Consider the following 9,573-nt stretch of genomic DNA (forward strand, 5'->3'; position numbering starts at 1 on the left):
CTTCTTGGTCAAATTGCTGAAAAAAAGCCACCCCTAAAAGGACACCAATAAGAAGAAGAGACTTGCTTGGGCCAAGAAACACGAGCAATGGACATTAGACGGGTGGAAATTTGTCCTCTGGTCTGAGGAGTCCAAATTTGAGATTTTCGGTTCCAACCACTGTGTCTTTGTGAGACGCAGAGTAGGTGAATGGATGATCGCTGCCTGTGTGGTTCCCACTGTGAAGCATAAAGGTGGTGTGATGGTGCTTTGCTGGTGACACTGTCGGTGATTTATTTAGAATTCAAGGCACACCTAACCAGCATGGCTACCACAGCATTCTGCAGCAATACGCCATCCCATCTAGTTTGCGCTTAGTGGGACTATAATTTGTTTTTCAACAGGACAATGAACCATAACACACCTCCAGGCTGAGTAAGGGCTATTTGACCAAGAAGAAGAGTGCTGTATCAGATAATCTGGACTCCACAATCACCCGACCTCAATCCAGTTGAGGTGGTTTGGGATGAGTTGGACCAGAGTGAAGAAAAAGCAGCCAGCAAGTGCTCAGCATGTGGGAACTCCTTCAAGACTATTGGAAAAGCATTCCAGGTGAAGCTGGTTGAGAGAATGCCAAGTGTGCAAAGCTGTCATCAAGGCAAAGGCTGGCTACTTTGAAGAATCAAAAATATATTTTGATTTGTTTAGCACTTTTTTGGTTACTACATGATTCCATGTGTTATTTCAGTGTTGATGTCTTCACTATTATTCTACAATGTAGAAAATAAAAAAATAAGAAAAACCCTTGAATGAGTAGGTGTGTCCAAACTTGACTGGTATTTATACATACGCACTGCAAGCAAAAAAATGAAATGAGCGCAACATAAACATTGTAGCAGCTTCTCTTTCAGGGTGCAACCTCACACAGACGCACTCAATGCTCATTACAGCCAGCACCAATTGAATGACTTTGCACTCCCTGTGTGTGCAGGTTAACCTAAAATGATCACAAAATGATAGGGGACTGATGACATAGAAACCTGTTTATGACTTGTGTGCACTCTCACCTACAGTACATCCTTCACCTATTCAACTTTTACTTATGGTTCATCTTTCACAGCTTATCAACAAGTCTCTCAAATATGGAAAGCAGTTTCTCTCTTTTTTCTACAGTGGATGAGTCCAGTTCCACATCAGTGGAGCCGTTGTTCCTGGAAATCTTGCTTTTCATTAGGGCTTCCTTTTCTTTCTGCAGCTCTGCCCTCTCTCTCTCGATTGACGCCCTATCCCTGTCCAGTATGGCTCGCTCCCGTTCCATTGCTGCTCGCTCTCTGTCCATCGCTGCTCTGTCCTTGTCTAGTGAAGCTCTGCCTCGTTCAACAGCCACCCTCTCTCTGTTCACCACATCCCTCTCTCTGTCCAGTATCAACCTCTCCCTGTCAAAGTCTGCCTGCTCCCTCTCTAACACTTCTCGCTCCTTCTCCAAATCTGCTATCTGCCTCTCTAGTTCAGCAGTCTCCCTCTCAATGTTCCTGCCAGGGTTTCTCACCAACATGGCTCTTCCGTCTTCAGCTATGGTCTCTACATCCTCAGCCATGGTCCTCCCGTACACACCCACTGGCATCTTGTCAGGCGCGGCCCTCTCATTCTGAGCTGCACCCCTGCCCTCCTCTCGCAGGGCCCTCTCGCACTCCACCGCTGCCCTCCGGATCTCCTCTGTAGCTGCATCTGTGTATGCCACCTGTCCATCTGCTACCGTGCTCGCAGCACCAACACTCTCCCCCAGCTGTGCCTTGGCCCAGAACTCAAAAATGTTTGTTCCCTCACCTCCCTCCGGCCTCATACATAGTCTCTTGTTGGCTATGGGAGAGGTAGTGGGAGAGGACGCAAATGAAACGTCCCCAACTTCCCCAAAATCAAACAGTGAAGGGTTTAGGATACGGGCAGACCCAGCTAGGCGGCCCTCGATGGCATCGTCCATGAGGTGAAACCAACGCCAGGACATTGGATTGACTTTCTCCATGCCAAGAGGAGGGTACTTAAAATCCTACACAGAAAAAGGGACAAGGGGTACAATCAGATTAATGCTTTATATTGGTATTGGGTTTGCTGGAGTTTGTTCCAGGCAGGCCTTATGACACACTTGATTCAACACATCATTGAGCCCTTGATTAGTTGAACCGGGTTAGTACTTAACTGGAACAAAAGCCTGGAATCTGTGTTTAAGAGACTGAATTCAAACAAAAGAGAATACATGTTGCACTAGGACCAAGGATTGGATTCATAATCATTACCTTATATTTCTTTTTAAGGTTTTCCCACTTCTTTTTCAATTGCCCGGTTGTAAGCTTTCCTTCGAGACCCAACTCTACTAACATTGCTCTGCAGAATCAAAGTGAGACAAGTCAGATACTACAGATAGGGTTTCATCTTCATAACCAGCTCTTAATACAATGACCTTCGCGGAGGGCTTTTTCAAATAACATTGTTAGTAAAAGCACATCAGTGAGTCAGTGAATCAACATTGATGAATCAATTAAATGGATCAAATGTTTTCCATAGACATCAATTACAGTCAACAAATGGCATGTGACGGTTCATTTTGAGGTACAGATAAAAGTCAAAACAAATTGTGCTGGATTATCAAACCAACAAACAGAACATTCACTAGTAGTGCATCATTGTATCACTCTCACTCACCTCCAGGCAGGCATGGCAGAGTTTCTCTTCCCAGTGAAGATGGCGTCATTCGTTGCACGCAATTTTATCAATCTGGATATGTCATTTTCCGACACTTATTGGGGGAAAACACAACAATGTTAATCCATCAGCACACGCATAACTTTGACAGACCCCAACTCAGCGACGTCGCAAAATAATATGGTTAACATTATGGCATTAACAATATTAACATTATATTTGAAAACGACATTCAATTTTAACAATACCAAACACTTACTTTTATAGTTATATTCTGCACCAAAAGGTCTTTTATCCATCGCATCCATCATGAACAAATACAAGGGTACTAAATTGAAGGGTACTCGAAACAAAGCCCGTATCTTGTAGTGCACTAGCTAGCAAGAGCAAATATGGCGGCGTCCCTCGATCCCTCGTCCTCCTTCGTGAAGAGCTCTATTTATATAATCCACATTTAAATGAAACAATATACGGCGTTTCTTACTATGAATGATTTACTGGTTTGTGATTACAGACCGATGTGTAATCAAATAAAAAGTCTGGATAAATTCGACTCAGAAACTAGCCTATTTGATAAGTGTGGAGGAGGGTTTTTCACAACGTTAGTAGAGAAGAAGGCTGCGCCGAGAAATAGACAAATTCAATTGGTTGTGCGCGATACTTCCTTTTAGAATGCTCAGTAGTGTACGTCCCAAAGGGTAGGCCACAAACAATTACTAAACCTACAGTACCACACAATCTTTGGTTATGCCATTCAACATATTCTATTGCCAACTACCCTGAACTGTCATTTTACGATTAAAGTGTGAAACCCACAGAAAAAAGTTAAATCCCTCAATTGTGCCCTATGAACAACCCAATAATAACATTTTTGTATTTTACATTATATAATGCACACTGTAAAGTAAGCAATGTGCAATACAATTACAAAATTCAGTGTTAGATGTATACTATATCAAACAGAGCGTTCCAGTGTCTGATTGAGGATACACTGGCTGAACGCTTTGGAGATAAATGTGTGAATTTATTAAGTCAGTAAACTGTTTGCTTACTGCATTAGATTCCAAGTGTCATCTCTCATTCTCACTTATAAGAGAAGTCGACTTATGGTCTTCACCAAAGACAGTAAACCTGTAAGTGGCCTGGCTCACAGGACTGGAGCAATCTCCTGTTTTTGAAGCGTGTGGCAGAAACAGGACATTTTGTAGTGTTATGTATATTATATTATATGTATTATGTATTTTATTTGTTGTTTTGTTTCCTGTTTGGACCCCAGGAAGAGTAGCCGCTGCCAGGTGATCCTAATAAAAAAATGGGCCTCATGATAGGCCTCAGGATCTTGTCATAGTTTTTTTGTGCATTCAAATTGCCATCGATAAAATGTAATTGTGTTCTTTGTCCGTAGCTTATGCCTGCCCATACCATAACCCCACCGCCACCATGGGGCACTCTGTTCACAACATTGACATCAGCAAACCGCTCGCCCACACAACGCCATACACGTGGTCTGCGGTTGTGAGGCCGGTTGGACGTACTACCAAATACTCTAAAACGATGTTGGAGGCGCTTATGGTAGAGAAATTAACATACATTTTCTGGCAACAGCTCTGGTGGACATTAATGCAGTCAGTATGCCAATTGCATGCTCCCTCAAAACTTGAGACATCTGTGGCATTGTGTTGTGTGACAAAACTGCACGTATTAGGGTGGCCTTTTACTGTCCCCAGCACAATGTGCGCCTGTGTAATGATCATGCTGTTTAATCAGATTCTTGATACACCTGTCAGGTGGATGGATTATTTTGGCAAAGGAGAAATGCTCACTAACATGGATGTAAACAAATTTGTGCACAAAATAAGCTTTTTGTGCATATGTAACATTTCTGGGATCTTTTATTTCAGCTCATGAAACATGGGACTAACACTTTACATGTTGTGTTTATATTTTTGTTCAGTGTATAATAAAAACTACTGTTATCCACAAAAAAACACTAGTAAATACTACAGTAATGTCTGCAAAAACACACTTTTTTAACTATAGTAAATGGACCCCTATTGTTCTCAGGCCACCTCTGCAAGTTATCACACTAAGTTATCACCCTGTTCCTGGAGTGCCACATGTACTGAAGGATTTTTGTTCCAACTAGGTATCACACGCGACCAACTGAGCAAATTGATCAGTTTAGTGATTTCCGAAATTCCAACACCTGGTCTTCCAGGTCGGTTAAATCAGAAACATGAAGTGCCTGCGGCACTCCAAGACTAGGGATGCCTACCCCTGCACAGGTATCTGCAAAAATGACTAAATACATTGATCTTTATGTTGTTGTCATGTTGTGTTGCTACCATGCTGTGTTGTCATGTGTTGCTGCCATGCTATGTTGTTGACTTAGGTCTCTCTTTATGTAGTGTTGTGTTGTCTCTCTTGTCGTGGTGTGTGTTTTGTCCTATATTTTTATTTAATGTATTTTTATTTTTAATCCCAGCCCCTGTCCCCGCAGGAGGCCTTTTGCCTTTTGGTAGGCCGTCATTGTAAATAAGAATTTGTTCTTAACTGACTTGCCTAGTAAAATAAAGGTTAAATAAATACGTAAAATAAATAAACGACCAAAATGTAAATGTATATTAACATACCAAAATTAATTGCAAAGCATACTGGGTATTAGTATTGACCATAAATAAACGACCAAAATGTAAATGTATATTAACATACCAAAATTAATTGCAAAGCATAATGGGTATTAGTATTGACCTTGTTTCGGGGTGGAGCTCATTAGAATAATACTCAGCATGCTTTGCAATTGTTTATTTTGACATTATATTTAGTTAATTTAGCAGACACTCTTATCACACCATAGGGCCATCAGACTTCTGATACCAATGCAGGGTGAAAGGGGTCCACAAAGTTGTGAACTGTTACATTTTTTTAATAGAAAAGTATTTTGTATTTTGAAAATACTAATTATAGCTCTCAAAAGTATCTTGTTACAAAATACATTGGAGTGTAGTTCAGTCCAGTGTAATACAAATTACTCAGAAGTAATTTAAATACATATTTCAAATACATGTAACAAAAATGACGAGGCCGTCTGCACTCATTTGTCATTACTACTAAATAGTGTCTGTTCCAGGTGTGTAGGAGTCAAAATAAGAATACTGGAAGAGATTCTGACAGTGTGCAGAGACCCGCAAACTGTAAAAAAAATAAAAAGGAATACATCCAAAATGGAGGCTTGAAGGCAAAATAAAGAAGTTTATTAAAACATCATGGTGCATGCCCCCAGAAAATCATAGTGCAAGAAAATGCATGAATGAAAGGTGAAAACAAAAGTTTCAGCCATAGGCCATTATCAGTGTGAACGTAAGGATGTCACATGATCAAGCAAGAAAACACATTATACTATGAATCACACTAGTAGAATAGAATGCATGATCTACAAATATATACAAAAGTGAAAGTGGACAGAGAAAAATCCTCAATTATTGCTTTAACATGTACCATGTGAAAATGTACTCAGAATAAATAACACAGGGTGGTAAGAGTAGGGAGTTAGAGATACCACTAGATGGAGGTAGCAAACACCAACAAGAGGAAATATACCACTTAGAGAAAACACTTCAATAACAATTCTTCATTCATGCCTGATGGGTGGAGAGTTTGTAAATAGAACATGCACCTGCATTCTGTCTGGAGAAGACTGACTTCAAGATGACCACCCCTACGTGAATGTTTTATCTGCTGTAAAGCACAGAAGGACATGGGGGTGACCGGCTTTTGAGAAATGACATCCAACAGGGGATTTAGGGTCATTTCTCCTTACAGCACTCTTGTGTTCTATAATATGTGTTGTTATCTGTCTACTGGTTTTGCCCACGTATTGCTTATTGCATGGACAGGAGATAAGGTATATGACGCTAGAAGAGCTGCATGCGAGGAGCTGTTGGGTAGTGTATTGTTTTCCATTGGCAGAGCTGCTGAACACACTCATTTCACCTGAGACCAAAACCTTTGTGTTTTGTTTTCACCTTTCATTTATGCACTATGATTTTTTTGGGCACCATGATGTTATAATAAACATCTTTATTTTGCATTCAAGCCTCAGTTTTGGACAGTGTGTGCAGATCTCCCTCTCTTTCAAATACTGCCCATCTCTGCCCCTGCAATAAGGTGTGACCCACCTTAGCGAACGTTGGTTTGATCGTATTGGATATATTGTTTGGTTTTTGGTCTGTGGTTGGTCAAATCTGGTTTGAAAAGGTATATGTTGGTATAAAAGAAGGACAGATTTAATGTTCAACCCTCTTCTTACTTCCTGTCCATAGAGAAAGGTTGTTTGACACACTATATAGAATATTGAGCCTGATTATGGGTCAGGGTTCTCTGTCTTCATGCCAATACATTGAAAATATACAGGTCAAACATTACCATCTAAACACACCAATCTAAAGGACTGCTGATACTGAACTAAACAAAGGTCATGTAACAAAGACTGAACAAAGTAAAACTAACTATTTACGCATACCAGTACACAATGTATGACACTTCTAGTTCTTGAAAGTAACAGTATTGAAGGGAGGGCACTTTGCTAAGGGAGGGGTCCCAATGTTCCAAAGAAAGGTCAAGAGTTGGAGCAGGACTAAGCTGGAGAATCAGCGTGTTTGAAGGGATCATTTTGAGCAAGGCAAGGCACAGAATCACTAGTCCGGATCACATAATGAGGAGTTATTTGGAATGCAAAGTGATTTGTAGAATAGTTATTCTGAGCAGATCAACCACAGACAGTACATGGAACCTGACAGGAAGAACTGCTCCAAATACAGCATTCATGTTTTTACTCCTAAAGGCACTCCTCTTGCCTTAGCCATTCTGGGGCACCAGCATCGAGGGGAAGACTGTGCAGCCATAGAAAGAGTGAAACTCCTCCTGATCCGCTTCATCTGGGTGGGAGTCACCCAACTCAACCCCATCATCAGTACTGTCAGAGTCCCAGGAATCCTGCAGCACCCGACGCAGCATCGCTGATGGTGGCGTGGCATCAGTTGGCAAAAAATTCTCACATACAGAGATGTATTCCATGATGCGAGTCATCCAGGTCTCATTCTGTTGTATTTGCAGCATCCTGTAGAACCCGGTGAGATTTTCTCCCCGCATTATCATCTTGTTGCAAGACAAGCTGTTGTACGCAAAAAAGAAGACACACACACATCAAAGGTTAGACAGGATCAGTAGCAATAAATGTAGAAGAGGAAATTCTGATTAAGCTGAACCGCAGTGCACTGAGTTATGGCCCGTGATGTGAATGGGCAAAAGTGGTGAGGGAGGAGCTCCCTTCTCAAATCAAACAGTAATATGCACCGTTCGGTTATGTTGTCAACAAGGCTTCATGATATGACATTGAGAAACAGACCAACTTTTTTCCATAAAATATACACTAAATTGTACAAAACAATAGGAAGACTTTTGTAATATTGAGTGGCACCCCCTTTTGCCCTCAGTCTTAATTTGTCGGGGCGTGGACTCTACAAGGCATCGAAAGCATTCATGTTGACTCCAATGCTGCTCACAGTTGTATCAAGCTTGCTGGATGTCCTTTGGATGGTGGACCATTCTTGATACACAAGCATTGCAGTTCTTGACACAAACCGGTTCGCCTGACACTTACTACCATACCTCGTTCAAAGGCACTTACATTTTTTGTCTTACCCATTCACCCTCAGAATGGCACACAATCCATGTCTCAATTTTCTCAAGGCTTAAAAATCCTTTAACCTGTCTCCTCCCCTTCATCTAAACCGATTGAAGTGGATTTAACAAGTGACATCAATAAGAGATCATTGCTTTCACCTGGTCAGTCTATGTGATGAAAACTGCAGGTGTTGCTAATGTGTTTTACACTCAGTGTATGTTCGAAGTTTCAAACTAGTTTTCATTGAGGAGGCAGATAAAGCATTTATATCAAAAGCAATCACTTTTGCATGTGAAAACATAGAATCCTACTCATTACTCCACGTTCTTAACTTACGTCACTTTTGTTTTGAGACGACTTCGCCGTCGGCTCATGGCCAGGAGGCAGCCCGGTCCCAAAAAGAATGCAATCAACGCTAACCCGGTTCACTCGGGGACCGCCCAGGGCATTCATGGAATCCCCTCATTAGCTCATCAGGTGTGCAGAAAGACCAACTTTAGGTGACATTTTCCTAGAGATGAGCTGTTGTAGGCCCTGCCCCCACCTGTGTCCTTTCAAATCAAATGTTGTCACTTGCTTCAGAAATAACAGGTGTAGATGATCATTTAAATGCTTACTTATGGGTCCTTTTCCAACAATGCAGAGTTAAAGATAATTTTTTATATATATGAATAGTGACATGATAAAAAAATACACAGTCAATAACGAATAACTATAACGAGTAAAAATAACATGGAGTACCAGTAGAGGTACGATGTGCAGGGGTACGAGGTAATTGAAGTAGCTATGTACATATAGTAGGGGTAAAGTGATTAGGCAACAGGATAGATAAGACAGTAGCAGTAGCGTATGTGGTGAGTGTGAATGTGTGAGTGTGTCGCACATTGACCATGCTGGTCGTTTATCAACATTTGAACATCTTGGCCATGTTCTGTTATAATCTCCACCCGGCACAGCCAGAAGAGGACTGGCCACCCCTCATAGCCTGGTTCCTCTCTAGGTTTCCTCCTAGGTTTTGGCCTTTCTAGGGAGTTTTTCCTAGCCACCGTGCTTCTACACCTGCATTGCTTGCTGTTTGGGGTTTTAGGCTGGGTGTCTGTACAGCACTTTGAGATATCAGCTGATGTAAGAAGGGCTATATAAATACATTTGATTTGTCGCATCAGTATGTATGTGTGCACGTGTTGTGTGTGTGGGCATATGTAGTG

The 9,573-nt window shown here is 41.4% G+C and overlaps 1 protein-coding gene and 1 long non-coding RNA gene across 2 annotated transcripts; both read right to left on the reverse strand.

Annotated features, from left to right (window-relative positions):
- Positions 1 to 1,007: 1,007 nt before the first annotated feature.
- LOC139540132 (caldesmon-like) lies at positions 1,008 to 3,317 on the reverse strand. The gene is made up of 4 exons (XM_071343714.1): positions 2,939 to 3,317; positions 2,680 to 2,773; positions 2,274 to 2,361; positions 1,008 to 2,026 (listed from the first exon to the last, which is right to left on the reverse strand). The coding sequence occupies exons 1-4, from the start codon at positions 2,988 to 2,990 to the stop codon at positions 1,094 to 1,096; spliced, it is 1,167 nt and encodes a 388-aa protein (XP_071199815.1). The 5' UTR covers positions 2,991 to 3,317; the 3' UTR covers positions 1,008 to 1,093.
- A 3,393-nt stretch (positions 3,318 to 6,710) lies between these two features.
- On the reverse strand, positions 6,711 to 8,509 carry LOC139540133 (uncharacterized). Its single transcript, XR_011668093.1, has 2 exons — positions 8,369 to 8,509; positions 6,711 to 7,852 (listed from the first exon to the last, which is right to left on the reverse strand). It is a non-coding gene; the product is annotated as an uncharacterized lncRNA (long non-coding RNA).
- Between the last annotated feature and the right edge of the window lie 1,064 nt (positions 8,510 to 9,573).

Source organism: Salvelinus alpinus, chromosome 15 (genome assembly GCF_045679555.1).
Source record: "Salvelinus alpinus chromosome 15, SLU_Salpinus.1, whole genome shotgun sequence".
In the NCBI taxonomy this organism is placed as follows: Eukaryota; Metazoa; Chordata; class Actinopteri; order Salmoniformes; family Salmonidae; genus Salvelinus; species Salvelinus alpinus.